This window comes from Vigna radiata, chromosome 5, assembly GCF_000741045.1.
Source record: "Vigna radiata var. radiata cultivar VC1973A chromosome 5, Vradiata_ver6, whole genome shotgun sequence".
NCBI classification, from domain to species: Eukaryota; Viridiplantae; Streptophyta; class Magnoliopsida; order Fabales; family Fabaceae; genus Vigna; species Vigna radiata.
The window spans coordinates 31156419-31182764 of NC_028355.1; the positions used below are offsets into that span (position 1 = coordinate 31156419).

Genomic DNA, 26346 nt, shown 5'->3' on the forward strand with positions numbered 1-26346 from the left:
ATATATATATATATATATATATATATAACTTTTGTATCATTTTTTTTTAATTTTATTAAATTTAAAAAACCACATGATACATGGATAAATTTAGTAAACTATAGTCTACACATTGTTAAACTTGTATTAAGATTATTTATTTTCAAATATACAATGAAATGAATATTAATTTTGCATTTTTTTTAAATTTACAATATAATTCCATATATCTAATTTTAATTATTACAATTTGTGTTAAATTTCTCACTCTCTCAATTATTAAAGTAAATCTAAGTACTTTAGACAGCATGAGTTGATTTTGTTGATTACATGGGGTCATTTCATACTTTCTTTGTCTATGTGATTGGTACAACAAAAAGATTTATAAAAAATACTGGAACTATGACTGTGTAAAACTATAAGAAAACAAAATTAAACTCAGATTAATTTCTACATTACAGCGTTAGATTATTCTAAATCTCCTGAAATCACGCAAATCTGACAGTGTAACTACAAATTATAAATTGTTTCAAAAGACAGAGAATAAAAGTCAACAAAGTACTATACACTAATTTGAACTAATGTCAGAAAGAGTCTATTTTTCAATTCTCTATATTTTTTTCAACTTCCAATGCTCAAACTTTGAAAAAAATAATTAAATACAGAGTTATTATTAGAACTCTTACCTCAATTTATAACATATATAAATAAATGTAAATAATATTTTATAAATTAATTTTATGATATTACATTAAACCTAAAATTTACTTATGATATTAAAACTATGATTAAATGTTATAATTATTATAATCTAATTATATAACGAGACAGATAGATAAAGTGTGGAAGAATCTGTCTCAAGCAACAAATTGTGCAAAACAACATATAACAATCTTTGTCTATTACATTATTGTATGCAAACAATGAAACAATGATGCAAACCTTAAAACATTTTCCAACTTGTTACTAATCTATGTTTTTTATTTTGCTATCAAGGTAAGCATAAGAAAATTAGAACATTTGTGTTGGCATGCATACATATACATATGTGGTCCCTTATTGTCACAGGCTTTAAATCTGCCTACTCCAACTTATTTGGACTGTTGTGTTGTGCTTCGAACCCGTTATATTATTGAAATATTCTTCATAATAATGTTCTTACTAAAGACACAAACAATTAAACAATTCCAACACTAAGTCCAGACCAACTTTATCTTGTTCAGGAAATAATGATGTGCCTCATTTTGCCCAATTTTTTAGTTTTATTTTTAAATTATTATCATAAGACATTCAAAATATTTACCTTGTAAAATTTTTTATAGGGTTTTGTCACTATAGAAAAGCCAAATTTGTTTCTTTATTTAGTGATCACTATAGTGTTGAAAGTTTTACATCGACTAAAATAAGGTCAATTTATAATATATAAGTAGAGTGCAGATCTCATCTTACAAATCGATTTTGTGTGATGGAGTTAGACTTAAAAACCCACCTTATAATATATAAGAGAGGTTGAAAAACGTGAATTTTAGAATATGACAAAGTTTATACATTTCAGCGTTATCCGATTTAATGATAAATTATGTGTATGAAGAAAGTGTAAGTTAGAAAAAAAGCTACTGTTTATTTGTTTTTCAAACTTTAATTTAATTTCACCAATCATAATCTCTTTTCAGGCTAAAGTTAAGCCTATTTTAATAACTGAATTAGATTTAACCCACACATAGGGTTTGACATTTTGGAACATTTTACTTATATATATTTAATTTTTTTATTTTGTTGAAAGTGAAAAAATATACAATGTCTTATTATTTTCCAAATTAAGAATCCAATCTACGATTTTGTCTTAATTGAGATAGACAGAGGGGATAATTTTTTGTCAGTCAAGTTTTACTTATAGAATAATAATATTTTCACATTCAAAATTTGTTCTAAAATCACAATATTTTGATCCAATAACAATCTTATGCTATATATCTCACTTTCCAATTTATACGCAACAAAGAAAAAAAAAACACAGAATACATAAAAGAAAAAACAATATGTGTTCCGGTTGGTCTGTTGTCGATCTCCACCTTCACAATTTCCTCCTGCCGTCCGGTCCCTCTGACGTTAGTCAACAAATGGTTCAAAGGTAGAGATAGAAAGAGAAAGTATTAGGAATAAATGTGCATTCAATTTAACCCACAACCTCCTACCTTTCACCTCTTATTTATAGTTGTCTTCATGGACCCAGGATTAGTAAAGTTCTAATCGTGGCCCAACGTTCCTAATCTCATTTTATCCTAATCAAGTCATGCCCTTGCCTTTGATGTTATCTACTTCTTCATGACCGACCGTACTATCCGACCGTCCAACTCTTACAGTACAATATGTTTTGGCTTGTGTCATAAACACATAATTACAGTGCCCAATGTATACAAATTATTAACATTTATAAAGAATAATGAAAATAAATTTCAAACTACAAAAATACGTACTATAATTTATTTAACAATAATGCACATTTTTTTTAGAGTATAAAAAAAAGTAGTATATATATATATATATATATATATATATATATATATATATATATATATATATATATGTGTGTGTGTGTGTGTTTAATTCTACCAAACAAGCCGGTGTAAGGAACAAAAGCTCATGTAGTTGGGTGAATAATTAAACTAAGCATTAATGTTTTTCGGGTTTGGGTATAAGTCTATAGAAGTGCAGATGCTAAAATGTGGCCAAAATTGAAAAATTATTTATTAAAAGTATGGTTCAGAAGTAAATTTTTAATATTATTATAATGTGTGTTTAATTTCCTTAAATGATGTGAAAACTTTGTTCATAAATAATCTATAACCATTCTTAAATTTCTTTTATATAACTAACTTTTTAGTGAGTGAGTTCATAACATATAATTTATTTACACTTCTTTAAATAATAGAATAGATTTTCTCCTTCCACCCAAGTTTGGTCCACCCATAATTATTTGTTTGTCTACCCTAATTAGACATGGAGTTCAATCTCCATCTCTAAGCCAATTGAAAATAGCCTTTTTAAGCCATCAAAATGGCTCATGTCTTTGTCTCAATGTCTATATTTTATCCCTTTTCCCTTAGCTTTTCTTGCATGCTATTTCATTGAAAATCAGCAATCATAACCCTACACATCTTCATGACACCAACATTTTTATTTTCTCAAAGTCTATATCTTGCTTTTCTATAAATAGTCAATTCATCATAAGAAATAGTGACATATTTCATTTTTAGTGTAATAAAGTATAAAAAAAATTAATTTGAGATCTAGGAATAGATTTTATCTTTTTATTATAATTCTAATGAAGAATAATACGAGGTTTTTGAGTTTTATTGGAGTGTGGAAAGAAAAAAGCTAGGTACAGAAAGAAACCGTACTATATATGTCAAGTTAAGGTCCACTTACAGTGGCCCAAACTCTACAGAGTAAGGCTAAGGCCCAACTGATAATGACCCAATCTACAAGGAAAGTATCAGACACTCTGGAGAAACTTTGTTATGAATGTGAATCATTGGAGGTTTAATGAATTAAGTATTCGTTAAAATACATTTATTTAGAAATTAACAAAGGTTAATTCAAAGTTAGGCTAAAATATCTAAACCAATATCACAGTGATAGATTAACACTTGGTTGGAAAAGTATAATTTATTCATTATTATCTTATGTTTATTATATATCTAATTCCAATTTTATGTTTCCCTTTTAAGTGTGGATTATGATTTGTTAAAAATAATTAAAGTTATAGTAAAAAGTTGAAAATGAATTAAAAACTGGGATAACTATATATAAACTATTAAATTACGCCATAAAAGTATAGTTTTGTCTGATATTAAATATACAAATGACAAAGTATACACTTGTACATGATATTTTTATCATTATTTTTAATTCAGTTGTTCGATACAAATATTTTGAATATTTATCATTTAAAATTATAATTAATATAATTTATTTTATAATTAAAAGATTTTAATTATTTTTTCATACTATATATAATGCACAGTAAATTTGCAGATTTTAATGAAGATAATGTAAAAAAAAAAAATTTAAACAAAAATACTCAATAAAAGAACAGTCCAACCAACATTTGAGAAGGTTGTAAAACATCTCACTAATTCTTTTTGTACACTATATGAATTTAATATAATTTTGTTCTATTATTATTACTGAGCATGTGTAGTAGGTGATGTATACTTTGATGGAATCACATTTTTCATTTAATTGCATTACCTTTCAATTCCTACATTAAAAAGTTTTAATTGGTAAACTTGATTTAGCACACACCCTTTAAAAAAAAAACACTTTTTAAATTTAAGTTAAAGTTTAAAGTTAAGAGAAAATGAAAACTAGATAGGAAATGAGCATTCTGTGACATCCAAAATCGAACATACATCGAAATGAGAGAAATCTAGAGACTGTATAGATATGAGACTATACGATTGAAGAATACCTTAAATGAATTAATTTGGCTACTCATATTAAGCTTGGAAAAATTTAAATTTAGGGATGAGTGACCTTCCGAAAAGTTTTTCTAGAAAATGTGCGAGTGAGGAAAAATCATATTGGGAAGTCTCATGTTGATATGTGAAGACAGTCAATATTTCCTATAAGTTGTCGGCGCGTTACACATTCTATTTTAATATAGATATTAAGTATTTTTTTTACATAAGTTATTAAGTCAAGTTATGTAATAAATATGTATAATATGATAGTTAGTTAAAAAATTACACCATTAGGTTAGTAAATTGATTAGTCTAAGTTAGATTATCATTATTTGGATTATAATTAAACCAACACTAATTAAAAATCCATTTTAAAATTTGTAAATATAAATTTGTGATATTCAAATAATTAATTACATATTTATGTAAATATTATTAAACATACTGACTTTTAACATTAGAACATTAGAGTTCTACATATAACATTCCAGTTTGATCAAAGGACAACTTGTGTGGAGTGAATAAAAAATTAAGACCTGATCTTATAATCTAGAGACTATATGAAAAAATAAACTTAAATATAATTAAGTATAGTTGAATATGAACCTCAGCTCTTTTTATATAGTTATTCGTTTTAATATATTATTTTAAGAAAATAGTCTTGTTCTTTACAATATATGATTATTAAATATGGTGATATCCTGGTAGATAATTGGAAGCTTCCATGCCTATGTTTTCTTAAAATATAGTAATGTGCTTTGAACGGTTTCTTTTCCCATAGAAAGGTACCTTTATGAACAAAATATAATAATAAGGCTGTGACTCAATTCCACGTTCACTTCCAATCAACAATTATCCATCACTTCAAAGTTCTATCAACAATACCTTATAAACTATTTTAATTATCCTAAATATATGTTCTCATGCGAAATATATTTTTGCTCAAATTTTATTTCATGAATTGCAAATAATGTTTTTTTTCTATCTCTGTTAATAGAACTATACTGTGATTTTTGAATGTGAAAAAGAAAGAAAAGAAATTAAGCTGAGTTTTGTTATACTTGGTAACATTTCCACAGGAAGATCCTATGAATGCTCCTTTTTGTTCCGTTCTCTGACCTTTTCCCATGCAATTTTCACTCAACACTCGTTACAGTTTGTTACCAAACTTACTCAATTTAACCAATCCATTGTTCTTTTTCCATTTGCACACAAAAATCTAAGGTTCTATTTTGCTTTTGTTGTCCTCATCAGATAATCGTGAAAAGATATTTTATTAGTATCTGCTGCCCTTTCGTTCCTCCAAGAATATATATAGATATATATAAACTTGTTGTTCTCTACTCTCCACTGCAGCCACCTTATCTCTCTTTATCCCTCTCTCTGGTTCTTTCTTCAACTCAACAAGGGAACTGAGTGAGTGAGAGAGAGAGAGAGAGAGAGAGAGAGAGTCATGGACGTTGTTCTTCAAACCAGAGGCCTTCTCTCTCTCCCCACAAACCCCATTAACAAGGTTTCACTTTTACACCCCTCCCAAGGTTTAAGGCTCAGGCTTTTCTCACCAAAGCCAAAAATCCTTGCTGCATCTTCTCCTTCCTTCAATGGGTTCCAAAGACTTTCACCAAAACCCAATGTCTTTGCCCAAAGGGACAAAACTCAAAATTTATTCTTGTGCAGGGCTGAGGCTTCAGCAGCTGCAGCCTCCTTTGGGGAATCAGAAACTGAGAAACCCAAGATTTTTGGTGTTGAAGTTGCCACCTTGAAGAAGATTGTGCCTCTGGGGATGATGTTCTTCTGTATCCTCTTCAACTACACCATCTTGAGAGACACAAAGGATGTTTTGGTTGTGACGGCCAAAGGAAGCAGTGCTGAGATTATACCGTTTCTCAAAACTTGGGTCAACCTTCCCATGGCTATTGGCTTCATGTTGCTGTACACTAAGTTGGCTAATGTGTTGTCCAAACAAGCTCTGTTTTACTCTGTAATACTTCCCTTCATTGCCTTCTTTGGTGCGTTTGGTTTTGTTCTGTACCCTCTCAGCAATCATATCCACCCGGAGGCGTTTGCGGATAAGCTTCTTAATATCCTTGGTCCTCGGTTTCTTGGTCCTCTTGCAATTATGAGGATATGGAGCTTTTGTTTGTTCTATGTCATGGCTGAATTGTGGGGAAGTGTAGTCATTTCGGTGCTGTTTTGGGGATTTGCCAATCAGGTTGTTTCATTGTTTGAACTTTGAGCCTGCTTTGTTAATTGATTTTTGGTTTGTGGCTTGATTTTTGTTATAGCATGGGTTGTTGTCATTGTCATCTTATCATTTTTAATTATGGTGTTCTTAACATGCTTCTTGATATCATCATCATCATCATGATTGCGTATTGTTTGTTAGATTTTCTTTTTTTGACTTTTCATCTATTGGTTTTGGTCATATTCATTTGTATTCTGCCTTTTTCTCTATAGCTTAGCCGCTCTGCTTTTGATGAGTCAAATGCATGTTTCTATCAATTTTTGCTTGTTGAATTCATTATTGTTAAGTTTTGTTTCATTTGTGATAATATGCATATAAATCTTATCTTATCTGGATAAGATGCTAATCATGTGATGACAGGAGAAGGTGTGGAATCCTCTACTGTTATGTTTTAAACATGTTTTCCATTTTGAATTACTTCATGCAAATTAGTATAAACTGAATACAAGGTATAAAGATGAATATGATGCTTTGTGAAGTATAATGCTAATGTTGATTTTAAAATTCTTTTTCTTTTGTGCAGATAACAACTGTTGAGGAAGCAAAACGATTCTATCCTTTATTTGGACTTGGTGCCAATGTAGCCCTTGTGTTCTCTGGTCGAACAGTGAAATACTTTTCTAATCTTAGGAAGAATTTAGGTCCTGGAGTTGATGGTTGGGCCATCTCTCTAAAAGGAATGATGAGCATAGTTGTGGGCATGGGACTTGCAATCTGTTTAATATATTGGTGGGTGAATAACTATGTTCCACTTCCTACACGTAGCAAGAAGAAGAAGGTAGTTTTTTTTTCAAGACAGATATACTGTTATGCATATATTTTTTCTACCTTAGAGGCAGGTTGAAGCATGTCCATTTTTTGTTTATTCTTGAGTCTACTATTTAGTTTTTTGACAACTGAAAGCAAATTAAATAAGTAATATATCATTCCTCAACATGATATTAAGACGATTGTAGTATGATCGATTCATTTCTATGGCTGTGAAAATATCCAAGTTATTTGGTGCTATCCTCATTATTTTAAATGTGTTGGAAAATATGAATCCTGTTCCATTTCTTTACTAATAATTGGAATAATAACTAACAGTTTACCTTGTATTGATTTTTCTTCCAGGAGAAGCCCAAAATGGGAACAATGGAGAGCATAAAATTTTTAGTGTCTTCAAAATACATAAGGGATCTTGCCACTTTAGTGGTTGCATATGGAATTAGCATTAATCTTGTTGAGGTTACGTGGAAATCAAAGCTCAAAGCTCAGGTAATGTAAACCTTTGTTGCCTTTGGTTTTACTACTGGACATTGCACTCTGCTCTTTCTCAAACTCTGCAATTTGTGCAGTTTCCTAGCCCCAATGAATACTCATCTTTCATGGGAGACTTTTCAACTGCAACTGGAATTGCTACATTCACAATGATGCTTTTAAGCCAATTTATCTTTGACAAATATGGATGGGGAGTTGCTGCCAAGATCACCCCCACTGTTCTGCTTTTAACAGGAGTTGGTTTCTTCTCTCTCATATTATTTGGCGGCCCAATTGCTCCTGTTATCGGAAATCTGGGAATGACTCCACTGCTAGCTGCTGTATACGTGGGTGCATTGCAGAACATATTCAGCAAGAGTGCTAAGTACAGTTTATTCGATCCCTGCAAAGAAATGGCCTACATACCCTTGGATGAGGATACCAAGGTTTTCATTTTTATCCACAACAGTCATATTTTTGCAAAATCATCATGCAACTTCCACACATGCACACACTTTTTAGAGTTAAAACAGGATTTGTTTAAGTTAATGGTCTTTACTCCTTAGTTAAATCATATCCTTATCTGCTATAATCATATTTGTGCAAACTTGACCATTCAATCATATATACATACTGTGAAGTTTGTTCAAGTCAAATTTGATTATGGTAATCTATTTATGGTTTTTATGGTCAGAGATGAACTTTTCTCATGGGAATGTTGCAGCTGCATCCACTTGTAATTTGACTTGTACTGAATTCCTTTGGTTGTAGGTGAAGGGGAAGGCAGCCATTGATGTAGTGTGCAACCCATTGGGGAAATCTGGTGGAGCTCTAATTCAGCAGTTCATGATCTTAAGTTTTGGTTCACTGGCTAATTCTACTCCATATCTGGGAGGGGTGCTTCTGGTGATTGTTCTTGCCTGGTTATCGGCGGCCAAGTCTCTTGATTCCCAGTTTTCAGCTTTGCGTAGAGAAGAAGAGCTTGAGAAAGAGATGGAAAGAGCAGCTGCTGTCAAGATACCAGTGGTGGCTAAGGATGAAGATGGAAATGGTTCTCTTGCAGGTGTTCCACTGTTGAATCCAACAACTGGTGGTGATTCCTCAAGTACATTGAATTGAATCAACTCCTCACAATGTTTAAAGCTTAAACTTCATTGAATTGCAAGGAAGCTGGAGGAGTCAGCTCAAACTATTAGTTGTAGGTCATTTTCTAATGAGTTTGATTCTCACTTTCTTTTTTCTAGTCTCCTTATTGTTGTTACTTTTGTCCCATAGATAAATGATTTTCTTCCTTCAACATGAAACTTTCCTATTTGGTAGTACATTAAAAAAAAATAAAAAGAAATGAAAGAATGAACACATTTGTAAACTTTGTTTCCAATATGAGTTCATGGTTTGGGAATGGAAGCATTGTATTATCTTTAGATTTTGGCTAACCCTAATAACAAATTCTCTACCACCCATGATTGCTAACTGCACCTCATACTGATAGCAAAAGGATTAAAATGCCATCTTTAGTGCACTATGCCACTTCTATGGCTGCTGTCACTTCCGCCTCTGCTTTCAACGACTCTTTTACTCTCATCATTACTAAAGCATGTTCTGGAAATCCTGTTTCAGAGATTTTATTCCAAACATTTTGTTTTGAAAATTTTAGAAAGCTTATTCCAGAAAATTTTCAAAACAAATAATCTGAAAATCACCTTTACAAAAAAGTAAAACCATAATTTTAATATAATTATCTGTTTAATGTTGAATCTATCCAGTTAATCTCATTTTTCATAAATCTAACAAAAGTTACAACAGAGTTACAGGCAGCAATGGAGTTTTTCCATGGAAAGTGACACGTGTCCAAACAAATAATTTTGGGTTAAATAAAATGAATATATTTTGTTATTGCGAATTATTCTTAAATAGTACAATAAAATCGAAAATGGTCCACGATAATCAAAGGTACAGTTGTCTGGTTCGAAAAGAACAAACAGCTAGGGTGTTCACGAGCATGGGATGCAAAAACAAAGTTTGGCATTTACATAGGCCCTTCTCAGGCTTCCATTTCCCTCACTTTCCATCACTCTCTGCCAATTGCCAACTGCAATGCACAATACCTACGCACGCTTTCTTACATACATACTCTGATGTAAATGTGGCCTTATAAAGTAACCAAGTATGCTCCAAATTTTGTTTTTTATGTCTTTCCTTTGCCCATGTAAATGGAACAAGTCCAAATCCCACACGCAATGCACATACACACAAAACAAACTAGTCCTTCTCGAGTTTGATGCTGTGTTGTAATTACTTTTGTTGTGTATTATAAGCAAGACACTGTGTGGCATAGAATTGCAAAGCTGCAGTGTTGTGTAAGCAGTGCAAATGAAGAAGCAGTGTTGTGAAGAATCAGAGGCAACTGTTGGATCCTGGGAATGTTGGTTCGATGATGCATGCATCGTTGACATGGATTACTTTGTGAAGACCCTTTCAAGCATCAAACAGAAGGGTATTCGTGCCGACTTGATTGGTTCCATCATCACTCATTATGCTTCAATTTGGCTCCCTGATCTCTCTGCCTCTTCTGAGAATGGTGTCACCACTCAATTCCAATCCCCCGAAAGCGTCACGAATTCATGGATGAAGAAGAGATTCTTTGTGGAGACCTTGGTGAATGTTCTGCCTCCCGAGAAGGATTCTGTCCCATGCAACTTCCTCCTTCGCCTTCTCAGAACCGCCAACATGGTTCGGGTTGATGCCACTTACAGAGCTGAGATTGAGAACCGCATTTCCTCGCAGCTAGATCAAGCTTCTCTCAAAGAGCTCATGATACCCTCCTTCAGCCACACGTGTGGAACTCTCTTGGATGTTGAGCTTGTCCTCAGGTTGGTTAAGAGGTTTATGAGTATGGACCGTGATGGTGCTGCTTTGGTTAAGGTTGCCAAGCTGGTTGATTGCTACCTCGCTGAGGCTGCTGTGGATGCCAATCTGTCCTTGTCTGAGTTCCATGCACTTGCTGGAGTTCTTCCAAACCACGCAAGAGCCACGGATGATGGCTTGTACCGAGCCATTGACACTTACCTTAAAGTATGTCTTCTCATTTTAGTTTCAAATTATTTGATGGACAAAACACAGTTCCATGTGCTTCTGGCAATGTTCCCATGTTAGAATTGGAGTTTCACCTCAGTCATCCATGTAATAAAAGCTTGGATTAGACATCAATATAAAATGACAAGGTGAAACTCCAATTTGAATTGGAAAACAACAGAAAAACACATGGAATAGTCTATAAGTTTTGTTGCTTCTTTGATTCATTACAGGTGATTCTTTTTTATTATTCGTGCCTCTTAATTTACATATTGATGACAAGGAGGAAGGAGGGAAATGATTCTTCTGTTGTCACTGGCATGAGATTATTTTTTGAGTGGGAGTAGGTGAAGTGAAACTGAAATAACATAAATGTCTGTCATGTGGGGCCACTAGATCATAACTGATAACTTTTTTTCAACATTTGGCTTTTCTCTTGTGCCACACACTGATACATATAATAGTTTACTGAAATGGAACGTGACTAATGCTCTCATGAGAGCAGGAAACTCTTTCTAGTTTAGATGTTAAAGCTTGGCATTTCCTTCTGGTTGCTCTGTGTATTTATTACTTGCCATAAGGCGCTCTAGTCTCTTAAATTTAGGTAACATGTCACGTACAAGTAGGACAATGTACTTGCCATAAGGTGCACTAGTCTTCCCACATGTTACTTGAATAATACAAACTTGTCGTATTTGTGCTTAGAACTTCATTTTACCATAAAAAAAATGCATAAACCCTTTTCGCCACTTTAGACAGTACTGGATTGGGACATGCATGTTACTGGTTATTGTTTCTTGCACTATTTGTGGTGAGAGTATGATTTTGAAACTCTGAACTCTGGTTATGTGTTGTAGGCACATCCGGGTGTGTCAAAGCAAGAAAGGAAGGGCCTGTGCAGGCTGCTTGATAGCCGGAAACTGACACCAGAGGCCTCACTTCATGCAGCTCAAAATGAAAGGTTGCCTGTGAGAGCTGTGATTCAGGTGCTGTTCTCTGAACAAGCTAAACTCAACCGGCAAGTAGATTGGAGTGGCTCCTTCAGCTTGAGGAGCCCAAAGGGAGGCCTTGACCCACCTGGAAGGTGCCTTTCAAAGCGAGAAATGAATGCTCAGCAACTGGAGATAAGGAAGCTGAAGGAAGATGTTCACAGGCTGCAAAACCAGCTGAATGCCATGAAAGTGCAGATGGAGAGGTTGGCTGTGAAGAAGAAGGGCTTATTCAAATGGAAGAGGCTTGGAATGCCTACATTTGGTAGAAATGTGGGAGGGGTGGAGAGAATTGAAGAAGAGGAGGAGGAAGCTGAAAGAGAAAGTAGGTTTGGAAGGCAAACGCCAATGGAAATGAAAACCAGTTTGGTGAAAAGTAGGACTCCCCACAAGTGGAGGAAATCTATGTCCTAAGACATTGGCTTTGAACAAAAATATAAGATTCATATAGTCTCTGTTAATTTGTTATAGTATACAAGTTCGTTTTTTTGTGTTAGACCTCAGAAATAATGTCTGATATTTGGAATAAAATTCAATTAGATATGCATACAACAAAATTCTTGTTGTATCTTAGGAGACTTGCACAATACACTACGAATAAGTCCTTGTTGTGATTTACACGTTTCAGAAAATTAAGGTATGAGATTTTGTAAACACTTTTTACTACAGTGACGGCATAAATAAAAGATAAGAACACAAGACCAAGATAAAAAATGTTCTGAATGTTTCCTAACTTTTAACATACACTGTTAATCTTATTTGACAGTTAAAATTAATACAGTAGCCTGGTCTGATAAACAAATGTACACACACTAAGAAACAACAATGAATAAGAGCATTTTTGTTTGTCATTCACCTTTTCAAATAGATATGTTGAGATTGAAAATGGTATTGAAAACAGTGATTTACATTATATTGATTAAATACAAATAGAAATAGTAAATAGTATTAGTAATAAGAATGCACAATCAAAATTCTATAATAATGCTAGTAAAAATAAATATGATCTTAAATTGATATTGAATGATTACATTAATTATTATAATATCACATAATAATTAAAAATTAATATTATGAATAGCAAAAATCAAAAGTCATAATAAGATATCAATATTATGTCTAACTAGGTAAGTCAAATTTCTAGAACCTAAACAACTACTATGTCTAACTCTGATGCATAAGTTGTTTTAATTCCTTTTTTATGTAATAGTATATATAATTAATTTATAGTTTAATTAACTTAGAGATTTGAATATAAAAAATAAACTAAATTTTGAAAGATTAGTGTGTAAATAATTGTAAAATGTTTATTATGAGTTACAAATAAAAAATTGGAAGTATAAATTAATATTTTTCTTTATCTGTAAGTGAAATTAGTAATTATAATTAGTTTTTGTTCAAAGATAAATATTGACCATATTATTAATATTTAAATGCAAACACACACACTATTTATTATTAGTATTTTTCAATGTATTGAAGCTTTGTATGAATTATAATTTGATTTTGCATTAATATAATGTTCACTTGTCTTAGTATTTAAATATAATATTGCATAATTATTATTTTTTAATAAAATCTGTACAATTAATATTTTCTGTTTTTGAACTTGTGAACGTTTGTTTGTGGCATCTCAATCGGATTCCCAGACAAAACACCAATATAATTAATTTCTGTTTGTGATTCGCTAATTCTAGTAAATAAAGTAAATGTCGCATTCAAAATTCAGTTTTTGCAAAGCAGAAAAAGTGAAAGAAATAGAAACCTAAATTGCTGGCAGCAAAAACAAGCTGTTATCACTTATCAAATATCTGACAACTTTAAAATCAAACAATGGCTACATTTCACACACCAATTTTCTCTCATTTATTCAGCTACAAACAACTCAAAAATTGTAAAATAAAATCATCAAGAAACAAAAGGTACAAATGCATTATGATGCATAGCCTCAATCAAATGTATCTGTATTTATAAATTCACAGCTTTCTTGATTGTCTTGATGGATGACCTCAAGAAACTGTTTGATGCTGCCAAATCATCACTTGCTGTTGGCTTCTTCCGAATGTAGTCCACACCTTTTCTTATACCACCAAAGAGCAAAGATGGAGATGATGGAATTCGCCTCAAGGTCCTGGCACTCTCTGATCTAGGAAGTCTTTTTTCCTTTTTATGTTGTTCTTTTTTTTCCATCCCTTCAACATTAGGAGTGCAAGCTTCTTCAGAGTAATTTTTCTGTCCTGTTGGCATAACACTTTTAGATTCATTTTCCATTCTATCTTCTTCATCTGTTAATTCATTCTTGTCTTCCAGAAGCTGTAGCTGAGAATCTGAAACTTTTGAGATCCTAAACTCCTTTTGTGGGAACTTCTGATTCAGTTGTTGGATTATGTTTTCTTCAGTTCTACCATTTTCATTTCTTTCTTCTGGTTGTTGACTATTTTCTAAAAGCATTTGAAGCCACTTCTCCACATTTCCTTTTCCACGCTGCTGTCTGATTTCTTCATCTTCCTCGATTTCTTTCTCTGTGAATGAAATGCTACAACTCCTCTTTCCTTCGCTGATTTTAAGCTTCTCAAGTCTTTGCTCAATTGAGTTTTCTTCATCCAATGCAACACTTGATGCAGTATGCTCCTCTAGCTTCTCTTCTGTGTCATTTTTAGCAGGCATTTTCATCTTCTCTTCTTTATCTTCTCGTTTTTGCTCCTCGATTGCACGGAAGTCAACTCCAGATGCCCTTTGTTCCTCCTCTAGAAGCACTCTGAGCTCCTTATGCGAAGGTGTTCTTGGTCTGCTGGGACCAGGCAAGTAGAGAGCAGGTTTAATGTCTCTCTCTTCTAAAGTGGCATAATCATCTATTCTTGACCTTTTCCTTCCATGCTCCCATTCAGGTCTAATCTGCTTCTCTATGTCATCTCTTTGCTTGTATTTCTTGTGAAGATCTTTCTCTGCAGCATCACAAATTGCCCTCTGTGCTTCAAGTCTAGCCATCAGTGCATTAGTTGCAGCCAGGTTCAATCTTACCTGTTCCTTATAGATAACACTCCTGCAATAAAACCAATCATCAAAAACCAGTAGTTGAAGTCCAGAGAAAATTATATGTAAAATACAAGAAAAGTACACTCTATAACACCATTTCAATCCCCGGGTATTGGGACTTACTGGTGCATGGTGTCTCTAATCATCTTCTCAAGCATGATCCTGTAAGAAGATTGAGCCTCAGCTAATCGTCTGCACTTTTCTGCCTTCCTCCTACGTTTTATGAGTGCCAATTCCAGGTCTTGGATACTGAGCTTTTCTTCCTCATTTTTGAGCTTCATTTCATTCACTTCATCATCTAGCTTCTGTATTTCTGCCTGCATTTTTGTAGTTTCCTCTCTTTGCTTCAGGGAATCTCTAGCCATGACAATTGCTTGGTAGGGGTTTTTCGCAAAATCTGGATCTTCATTTTCTTTCAGAAGATTGCCATTTCTTTTCCTTGCAGCTACTGAAAAGAGTTTCAATCAGAGGATGGTCAGACATAAAACAAGTCCATATCTTCAAATCTTAAACTATAATCATCAACTGCCACTAACCTATTGCAGGAGACATTGGCCTTGGCTTCCTATTGTAATCGAGTTGTCTCAAAGCTAATGCATCACAAGGTTCCCTTCGAGATTCTACGATTGCAGCTGGAGCCAGGCCCATCTCATCTTTCAACCCAAAAAAGTGGTGTGGGAAAGAATGAGAATCCACTATTTGTGAAGCATTCAATTCTTGATTTTCTCCTTCATAGAACAAAAACGAGAAGGCTCTGTGCCTGTCATTTGCAAATACAAATACCATCACCCTCCAAGAAAAATTGAGAAACAACAAGAATAAAGATTAAACAAAAAAAAAAAAAACCCTGCCTGAAGTCTGAGTTTGACGATGCAAAAACAGACAGGAACTGGTTCACAGAGATTCCCAATTGGAAATCCCACCATGGCACCAAGAATTCCAGCTTGTTTTTCTTCCTCTTACAGACTTGCCGCTGTAATATCCTTAGATTGCTAAGAACAGTCAAACCTCCCCCTGCATTCCCATACCAAAGGAGCAAAATCACACAATATGACACACACAACTCAATTGGATTCTACTTCTACACATTCTCAAAATATAAAAAGAAATGAAAATTACTTGAACAAGGAAACCAGTGATCAACATCCCAAGCCAGAGGAGAGGCCGAATCTGCGTGATAATAGATCACATTGCCATAACCATCCACTCGAATTACAGCGGGATCAAAGCCAGCGTTCCTGAGATTTGCGAAATTGTCAATAACACAACACAAACAATGCATTAGAAATAAAAATTGAAACTTTCAAATTGAAACCTACCCAAGATGGCGGAGCTGCTTCCACAGGACACTGACAAAGATCTTAGGCTTGCTGGTAGCCTTAGCTTTAGGATCAATAATAGGAAACATCTCATCCAAATACCTAGCTCTCTCGGCCTAAAACAACAACCAACAACACAAAATTCTTGAATTCAAACTCACAACTCGCTTTAAATGCGTTCTTTACCACTTAATCTAAGATATACATAATGGAGAGAGAAAGATCGATTTTTTTTGTTTACCTCATGTTCTTGCAAAGCATAAGGGATGAAGGTAAAGGGAGGTCCATGGCTGTAGGTACCGAAACCCCGGTCACGGCAGAGTTTTGCGAAGGCTTTAGGGTAGCCAAGGTTCTCATTCACTACCATCTCATCTGGGGCGAATTCATAACCCTCAACTTCCGCCATTACCGTTGGGTTGAGGTTTGAAGTTCTTGTTTGCTGTTACAGTTCTTGTGGAGAGTGGAGGAGCGTGTGCTGTTTTGTTTCTTGTTTCGTTTGGATAGAGTAATGTACCTAAGACTAAGAAAGCCAACGGTCGAATCGATTTTAACTTTCAAAGGTTTGAAACTCAACTAATCAATTTAAAGATTCTGGTCACTTTTCATTACATGTAATAAATTTGGAGCAAGAGGTTCCCTCTCTATACTACTAACATGGTAACGGTTACAAACAACAAGGATATCTCATACTCACTCTATCTAGTATTTATTAGGACTAAAGTGCCCTTGTTTTGTTGTCAAATGCTCATGGGATTCAAGAGATTTTTTTTCACCCACATAGTCCACTTAATTTGAAATTTACCTAAATAAAATATTTTTTTTTTCATTCTTCTAAAATATCTTTTTTAAATAAAAAGAAAAAAAATCATTTTTCTCACAACGGAATCCTGTTTTTGGTTTTCCACAAATTTCCTCTAAATCATTGACCTGAAAAAAATTATATTATCTGTATAAATATTTTGACACATTATGTCATCTAAGTAATTTATTAGTCTCTCTCTTCTATATATATATATATATATATATATATATATATATATATATATATACTATTTGGGTAAATATGTCTATTAAGATAAGATAAAACAAAAAGAATAAAACGTAGTTGTTTTTGCTGTGGATTAATTAAAGTAATGGAAAGAAAAATTGAAATGAGAAAGGAGGAAATGAATTTGGTTTGAGGAAATTGGGGGCACTGTGTAGAAAAAAGGTAGCAAAAAGTACCTTTTATTTGAAACAAAGTACAGTCCAAAAAAGAAACAAGATTGTAATGTTTTATTATGGGTATTGACTTTATCCTGTGTTGATGATTAGTGGGGTAAGGTGAGTAAAGTTGGTTCCATATCAGTTTTTTGGTTTCTGGTTTGAATTAAGAAGTTGTTGTTGTGTCAAATTCTGAGTTGCAGAAACATGGTCTTAGTGGGTTAAGCGTACTTAAATTTTCGATCGTGCCATTGGATTTGGTGCCTGGAAATGTTGCACTCAATTGCTCCATTTTTGTTCTGTACATCCTCTTGTGTATCATTGATTATTTTGTTGAAAATCAGTGTATAAAGTGCACAGATGTTTGAACAAATAGTATCACACTGAACTACAGTGCACACTATTATATATCAACATGCACCAATTTAATTATCGGTTTTACGCTTCCTAAAAAAATATTTAATTAAGACAGATGAAAACATGATAATCAAACTAACATTTTTATTAAGACTAAAAAAAGTTTAAACTTAACTTTAAAAAAAACCTTATTTTGGTTTCTGTTACACTAAAAATGCAAACCAAGAAAAATTTCAATATGTATAGTTATTTTAATTGTTTCATCCAATTTTCTTGATTAAGGTGTTTATTCTTATTTTGATTCTTAAATATATGTGAATATTATTATTACTGGACAGATATTTCTTTTGAAATTTAGATCAACTTAATAAATAAAATTAACTTTCAATGACTAAATGAATTTGTTATCAGTTTTAGAGACTAATGTGCCATTTACATATACACTTATGCTTATGCTATCTAAAAATCTGTTGAATCAAAGATTTAAAAAATATAATTTGGACTATATAGGTTGAGAATGTATTTTAGAGTGTTTAATTTAAAATACATTACCAAATTCAAAAATATATTTTGAATTATATAATTTGGAAATGTTACAATCCGAAATGTATTTTCAGATTTCCAAATTCGAAAACGTATTTTAAATTATGAAATAACATGTTTATGAGTTTCACAATCCAAAAATTTAAAACATGAATATTCTAGACTTCTTGAACGCTCCATTGAAGTGCAGGAAGAAATTTCATGAAAGTGGAGGAAGTATTAGTCCACATAACATTTAGCTTCACTTGATAATATCAAACATTTCTTGTTAAAGTAGACTAACATATTTTCAAATATACCAACTTTTGGTTTTATGGTAGCCAAATAAACATATGACACAATGCAGTGTTTGCATTTCATCAATTTCTAACTGCCAAACGCAATATTCAAAACCGGTTTTCTTAAGGTTTAGCATTGGTTTAAATGTTTTTTTTTCGTGTACTTTTATGTGAGACTTCCACGTAAAAGCTTGGACCGAAAATTCAACCAGTGATAGATTGATTATACAATCTGTCAAATATTTGTTTTATGTATTACACGTAACTATAAGTTACTTTATTTCTATTTTTCTTTGCCAAATAAATTCATAGTCTGTATCTCCTTCTTTTCTATCTTACTTTGATCTTTTTGTAATTCCAATACACCTACCCAGATGATGTTGAAAGATCAAATCAAAGAGTTCTATTCACCTAAGTTTTTCATTTGATAACAAGTGTGCCACCTAACCCATTGCACGGATAATTTGGTAACAAAGTCTACAATTGTTTTGTAATCCTTGCATGGCTCTACTTTCATTTTATGCTGCAAAAGTCACCCTCTGCTACTCTCAAAACTTCAGTGTGGAGTCCTTATAATTTACTAGGAGCACTTTCCTTTATATATATATTCATGCATGTCACTCTTTTCTTTCACATATTAGGACTAAAAGTACTGAACTGCACAAGCAAAGAGATTTTGTTTCGATATGTTTTAGCAACTGAGTTCAAATTGTGTTTAAATTAATGGGTGCAACACTACCACTCCTTGGATTACAATGATGTTTGGAATAACAGTCGTTTGGCTAAAATAGAATATCTTATAAAAACACTGATTTACTGAGTTTGAGAAGTTATTGCAGCTCCATTTTATATTTTTTTCACCTTTTTTGGTTGACAATGGCCAATGGTAGCCTGACTAAAGCTACTAGTAGCTTTCAAGTAAGCCGTTCTTCAATTTGGAGAGATGGAAGTGCAGTTTTTTCTAGGAATTCATTTGAAGAAGATGATGAAGAAGCTCTGATGTGGGCTGCACTTGAAAAGCTTCCTACTTACAATCGTTTAAGGAAAGGCTTGTTAGTGACATCCAATGGTGAGGTGAAGGAAATTGATGTCACTGATATTGGAACACAGGAAAGGAAGCATGTGTTGGAGAGGTTGGTAAGAGATGCTGAAGAGGACAATGAAAAGTTTCTGTTAAAGCTGAGAGAAAGAATTGATAGGTAATAGATTCAATTCTAGTATTTCCTTCATCTTTGCTTGGTTCATATGATCCATATATAATATATACATTCTATTTCAACATTACAAGTCAAATATTGTTTTGTTTTCTTGCCTTTCCTTGACATTGCATCTATGAGTTTTCTACTCTTCAACGTTTCTAGAGTTGGGATTAGTTTTCCAACAATTGAAGCTAGATTTGAGCATCTGAATGTTGAGGCAGAAGCTTATGTTGGTAGCAGAGCCTTACCGACATTCTTCAACTTCATTGTTAATACAGTAGAGGTAAACCATATACCACTTTGATCCTTTTTTGCCGATCAAAATCATTGTTGCATTTTGTGTACCTTTGATCTGCTGCTAATTCTGAAAAATTTGATCTTTCAGAGTTACTTGAACCATATGCATATTCTTTCTAGCAAAAAGAAGCACGTGACCATTCTTAAAGATGTTAGTGGAATTGTAAAACCTCGCAGGTGAGTGAGTAGAGTTGAAAGGATTCAAAAACCTCAAACCTCATTTATTTTCTAACATCATAGTCTCATACATCACCGTTGCATGTATCAGGATGACATTGCTTTTAGGTCCTCCAAGTTCTGGAAAAACCACGCTCCTTTTGGCTCTGGCAGGAAAGCTTGACCCAGATCTTAAGGTGAAAAGAATTCCACTTTTCATTGCCTTTCTATTTCAATCTGCCATGTCCAACTCAAGCGCTGATGTATTCTGTAGGTTTCTGGGAGAGTGACTTATAATGGGCATGAAATGAATGAATTTGTACCCCAGAGAACTGCTGCCTATATTAGTCAGCTTGATGTTCATATTGGAGAAATGACTGTTAGGGAAACCTTGGCTTTCTCTGCAAGGTGCCAAGGGGTTGGATCACGTTATGGTTGGAAAATTTTTCGCTTCATGTTATTGAAAGTGATAACTTCCACTTGTGTAATCCAATCATGACTTTGTATTGTTTTGACCATGTACAGATTTGCTATCTGAACTGTCAAGAAGAGAGATAGCAGCGAATATTAAGCCTGACCCTATTATTGATATCTACATGAAGGTGAACAAGGAGCTTTGAAATATGTTTTTGTGTCCAAAACTTCCATTAACAAATATGCTTAGGGAAGATTATTAGTGTTTACTTTGAAAGTAAAAACTGCTTAAGGAAAATAATTTCAGTCATTGTCTTGTGGTGATACCAGGCAACAGCATCTAAAAGCCTGGAAGCAAATCAAATGATGACAGAATATATACTTAAGGTGATATAATAACTCCAGTATCTGTTCTGACACTCACTCCTACTTCAAAAATACAGAATTGATAGCTCCCAAGAATTTGTTTATTTTGTTATTTACAGATCTTGGGGCTTGAAATGTGTGCTGATATTGTGGTGGGGGATGAAACGTTGCGTGGTGTATCTGGTGGACAAAGGAAGCGTGTTACTACAGGTGGTGATCCAAATTCTCCCAATTCAATTTCTACATTCTATGTTCATATTTTACATGCATTATTTACAGGGGAGATGTTGGTTGGTCCAACAAATGCACTGTTCATGGATGAAATATCTTCTGGCTTGGACAGCTCCACAACTGTTCAAATTATCAAGTGTCTTAGACAGATTGTTCACATTCTAGATGGAACAGCAGTTATCTCACTATTGCAACCAGAACCAGAGACATACGAACTTTTTGATGACATAATACTCCTCTCCAACGGCCAGATAGTATATCAAGGACCTCGTGAATTCGTCCTTGAATTTTTTGAATCTATGGGTTTCAGATGTCCTGAGAGGAAAGCTGTTGCTGACTTCCTTCAAGAAGTGAATCGATCTTTACCTTTTCTTATCTCATACACATTATGAAATTGGAAGAAAAAATATGCATGTGTATGATCAGAATATCAAATGGTTTATTTTCATTGCAGGTGACTTCAAAGAAGGATCAACAACAGTATTGGATCCACGAAGATGAGCCTTACAGTTTTGTTACAGTTAATGAATTTGCCAAGGCATTTCAGTGCTTCCATGTTGGTATAGAACTTAGAGAAGAGCTAGCCATTCAATTTGATAAGACAAAGAACCACCCAGCTGCATTAACGACTAAGAAGTACGGGGTAGACATGAAGGAGCTTCTGAGAGCTAACTTCTCAAGGGAATATTTGCTTATGAAGAGGAATGCATTTGTTCACATCTTCAAGCTATCTCAAGTTAGTTTTATCCAGTGTTTTATATGTTTGATTGTAAGGTATCTTATTTTTGTTTTGCATGCATGATTTTCATGTGTGATTCTTCTCCTTTTTCCATCAGCTTGCAGTGATGGCAGTGATAACAATGACAGTATTCCTGCGTACCGAGATGCATAAGGGTTCTGTGGATAACGGGGGAGTTTACACTGGTGCACTTTTTTTCTCTATAGTAATGGTGTTGTTTAATGGGATGGCTGATATTTCAATGAATGTAGCAAAGCTTCCTATATTTTACAAGCAAAGAGACCTCCTATTTTACCCTGCATGGGCATATGCTATTCCCAACTGGATCCTCAAAATCCCTATTACATTGGCTGAAGTAGTTGTCTGGGTATCTATCAGCTACTATGTAATTGGATTTGATCCAAGTGTTGGAAGGTAAGTAATCTATCATCATCTACTTTGGACTAAAGAAGACTCATTGTAAGTGTGTGGCATTAGATCTAAGATGTGCTAATGGTGTAGGTTTTTCAAACAATATCTTCTGTTACTACTACTTGGCCAGATGGCTTCTGCATTGTTTCGTACAATTGCAGCAACTGGTAGGAATATGATTATAGCTAACACATTTGGATCATTTGCAACAGTCACACTTCTGACGTTGGGCGGTTTTATATTGTCAAGAGGTACAAGCATTCAATAGACGCAACAAATATTTGTAGTTTTCAAATTTTTGAACTTGACATGTTTGCTTTGCCTTTTGATTTTCTCTTGAAATAGAGGATGTTAAGAAATGGTGGACATGGGGTTACTGGATTTCACCAATAATGTATGAGCAGAATGCTATGATGGTCAATGAGTTCCTCGGCCAGAGTTGGAGTCACGTAATTTCTTGAATCATCAAACTTAAACTATTTTCTAATTTGAAATGAGTTGTTAGAAAATAAATTTTCAACTACAGGTTCTTCCTAATTCAACCGAGTCACTGGGAGTTGAGGTTCTGAAGTCTCGCGGATTCTTCACTCATGCATCCTGGTATTGGATAGGGGCAGGGGCATTGCTTGGATTTGTTTCTCTATTGAACATCACATTCACTCTAGCTCTCACTTTTCTCAACCGTGAGGATATCTTCCACACTGTTTTTGTTTTCATGCAGAAATGTTGCTATTCTCACTTATGCTATGCTAATGATTAAGCAGCACTTGAGAAGCCACAGGCTATCATCTTGAAAGAATCTCATGAAAATAAGCACAAAGACAAAACTCTACAAGATATTGGATTACCACTTAAACTCCCAGGAAATGGTCCAAATAGAAACACAGGGACAGGTGATTTATTTTGTGTATGACCTGCATGTAAACAAGCATACTTATTCTTCCCCTTTATAATTCACATCAATTCTTTCAGATTTTGAAAAGTCTTTCAATTTTTGTGCACCAGTGAGGCCAAAGGAAGTTGTTGAGTCCAGCCACAGGAGGAAAAAAGGAATGATTCTTCCATTTGAGCCACATTCTCTTACCTTTGACGGAATCACATACTCAGTAGACATGCCACAGGTTGATTTCCATGAAAACACCGTAAATAAGCACATTATCCTATCATAAGTCTGCTTCTTCCAGTAAAATAGAACCTGTTTTGATTTCATCTTGCAGGAAATGAAGAATAATGGAGTAATTGAGGACAGATTAGTCCTTCTGAAGGGTGTTAGTGGTGCATTTAGGCCAGGCGTCCTTACAGCTCTGATGGGGGTGAGTGGAGCAGGTAAAACAACTTTGTTGGATGTGTTGGCAGGAAGGAAAACTGGAGGGTATATTGAAGGCAGAATCAGAGTTTCAGGGTATCCTAAAAGGCAAGAAACATATGCTCGAATCTCTGGCTACTGTGAGCAGAACGATATCCACTCTCCTCATGTTACAGTCTATGAATCCTTGCTCTACTCAGCGTGGCTTCGTTTATCTCCTGAAGTCAATTCTGAAACCAGAAAGGTAGCATATAAAGTCCAACTAGACACATTGGCAATTGCTTATACTAACTGAACTGATCATAAATTTAGAGTTAGTTATCTTTACTGCTGAATCTTATGAATGATTACAGATGTTCATTGAGGAAGTCATGGAACTGGTAGAGTTGAACTCACTGAGGGAAGCTTTGGTAGGTTTGCCTGGTGTGAGTGGTCTTTCCACTGAACAGCGCAAGAGACTAACTATAGCAGTTGAGCTAGTGGCTAATCCCTCCATAATATTCATGGATGAACCAACGTCAGGTTTAGATGCCAGAGCAGCTGCCATTGTTATGAGAACAGTTAGAAACATAGTGGACACAGGAAGAACAATTGTTTGTACAATTCATCAACCAAGCATAAACATATTTGAAGCCTTTGATGAGGTGAGTGCTGCTCTTGATCAAATGATACGTGTTTTCTCATTTCTCTTATTTGACTTGCCATACTAATGAACATAATAAAAAATCTGGTTTCAGCTTTTCCTACTAAAGCGAGGAGGACAAGAAATATACGTTGGACCGTTGGGTCGTCATTCTAATGAACTCATTGAGTATTTTGAGGTAAGGCGTGTCTGAAAAAGACAATGACATTTATAGTTCATGATGTTTTGTTACGATGTTACAGTACTATTTCTATTCTTGCTTTCAAGCAGAGGATTGAAGGGGTTGGCAAAATCAAAGATGGACACAACCCAGCGGCTTGGATGTTGGAAATTACAACTCCGACACGAGAAATGGATTTGAATGTTGACTTTGCTGACATATACAAAAATTCAGAACTATATAGGTAAGTTGGTTTGTTTTGTAGTGTAATAGTGTTGCTCAACATTCTACTTTTGTAAAAAGGGAGTATGTTTTAAATAAATGTTGCCAGGATACTGGTTCTGAAAAAAAAAATGTATTCCATGTGTTAGGAGGAACAAAGAACATGTAGAAGAATTGAGCAAGCCTGCTTCAGGTTCCAAGGAACTTCATTTTCCTTCACAATATGCACAACCATTTTTCATTCAATGCAAGGCCTGCCTATGGAAACAGCATTGGTCCTACTGGCGCAACCCTCCATATACTGCAGTGAAATTTTTGTTCACTACATTCGTAGCTTTGATGTTTGGGACAATGTTCTGGGACCTAGGATCCAAAACGTGAGTTACTATTGATTAATGTATGGTTTAAAAAGAGTAATATATCTTTCTTCAAATCTTCCTATACTTTGTGCTACTAGTATTAAATACATTCCATGCATACCATACAAAGTAAGTTGGGTGAGAGAATTTTTAAGGAGGATTAGAACTATTCTATTAAAAAACATGCATAAGTTTTGTTAAATCCATATCTGCTGGGAAACTCATCCCCTTTTGAACAACATGCAGAAGAAGGAAACAAGATCTGTTCAATGCTATTGGTTCAATGTACAACGCCATTCTCTTCCTTGGGACTCAGAATGCGTTTTCTGTGCAACCAGTTGTGGCCATTGAAAGAACAGTCTTTTATAGAGAAAGAGCAGCTGGAATGTATTCAGCCATCCCATATGCTCTTGCACAGGTAGCTCATCTGACTTCTAGAAGCAATATTTAGTATTTTATGTCAGTCTTACATCTCAATCCAATTAATGTAAATTAATACACTTTTTACTTCTTAGGTTGTAATAGAGATACCATATACTTTTGTCCAAGCTGTAACATATGGCATCATAGTTTATGCAATGATCGGATTCGAATGGACTGCATCCAAATTCTTTTGGTATCTGTTCTTCACGTACTTCACATTTTTGTACTACACCTTTTATGGCATGATGACTGTGGCTGTAACACCGAACCAACACATTGCTTCAATTGTGGCAACTTCATTTTATGGACTTTGGAATCTGTTTTCCGGATTTGTTGTCCCACAACCTGTAAGTAGTGTACAATGTAATGACAAATGCATCTGTGGAAATTAAGTGGATGTACATATATGCTGATGTTTAGTTTTATTTTGCAGAACATTCCTGTGTGGTGGAGATGGTACTATTGGGCATGTCCTGTGGCATGGACCTTATATGGATTGGCAGCATCACAGTTTGGGGATGTAACAAGTACAGTTGAGGTAAACGAGACAGTGAAAGAGTTTATGAGAAGATACTTTGGCTATAGAGATGATTTTGTTGGAGTTGCTGCAAGTGTAGTTGTTGGATTTGCAGTGCTATTTGCTACTATCTTTGCTCTTTCTGTAAAGGTTTTCAATTTTGAAAGGCGATAG

At 34.1% G+C, this 26346-nt stretch overlaps 4 protein-coding genes across 7 annotated transcripts; 3 read left to right on the forward strand and 1 right to left on the reverse strand.

The window, feature by feature from the left end:
• The first annotated feature begins 5772 nt into the window (after positions 1-5772).
• On the forward strand, positions 5773-9336 carry LOC106762629 (ADP,ATP carrier protein 1, chloroplastic). Its single transcript, XM_014646632.2, has 5 exons — positions 5773-6657; positions 7214-7468; positions 7804-7947; positions 8028-8375; positions 8701-9336. The coding sequence occupies exons 1-5, from the start codon at positions 5899-5901 to the stop codon at positions 9046-9048; spliced, it is 1854 nt and encodes a 617-aa protein (XP_014502118.1). The 5' UTR covers positions 5773-5898; the 3' UTR covers positions 9049-9336.
• Positions 9337-9655: 319 nt separating this feature from the next.
• LOC106760595 (root phototropism protein 3) lies at positions 9656-12615 on the forward strand. The gene is made up of 2 exons (XM_022781402.1): positions 9656-11004; positions 11862-12615. The coding sequence occupies exons 1-2, from the start codon at positions 10303-10305 to the stop codon at positions 12405-12407; spliced, it is 1248 nt and encodes a 415-aa protein (XP_022637123.1). The 5' UTR covers positions 9656-10302; the 3' UTR covers positions 12408-12615.
• Positions 12616-13769: 1154 nt separating this feature from the next.
• On the reverse strand, positions 13770-16954 carry LOC106759901 (myosin-2). The gene is made up of 7 exons (XM_014643284.2): positions 16590-16954; positions 16349-16464; positions 16149-16267; positions 15881-16043; positions 15566-15789; positions 15153-15477; positions 13770-15036 (listed from the first exon to the last, which is right to left on the reverse strand). The coding sequence occupies exons 1-7, from the start codon at positions 16752-16754 to the stop codon at positions 13962-13964; spliced, it is 2187 nt and encodes a 728-aa protein (XP_014498770.1). The 5' UTR covers positions 16755-16954; the 3' UTR covers positions 13770-13961.
• A 2651-nt stretch (positions 16955-19605) lies between these two features.
• Positions 19606-26346, forward strand: LOC106761042 (ABC transporter G family member 40). 4 transcript variants are annotated; one of them, XM_022780342.1, is made up of 24 exons: positions 19606-19928; positions 20091-20211; positions 20314-20402; positions 20494-20578; positions 20656-20815; positions 20907-20983; positions 21126-21182; positions 21281-21371; positions 21441-21742; positions 21847-22128; positions 22229-22545; positions 22633-22793; positions 22888-22991; positions 23069-23225; positions 23307-23435; positions 23548-23663; positions 23760-24092; positions 24202-24492; positions 24586-24669; positions 24762-24895; positions 25023-25250; positions 25479-25650; positions 25748-26002; positions 26089-26346. In XM_022780342.1, exons 1-24 carry the CDS (start codon positions 19606-19608, stop codon positions 26344-26346), a joined length of 4326 nt encoding a protein of 1441 aa, XP_022636063.1. The 4 variants fall into 4 exon arrangements, with proteins under 4 accessions (XP_022636063.1, XP_014500002.1, XP_014500003.1 ...); XM_014644516.1 differs by having other exon boundaries at positions 23307-23411; XM_014644517.1 differs by having other exon boundaries at positions 23307-23378; positions 23545-23663.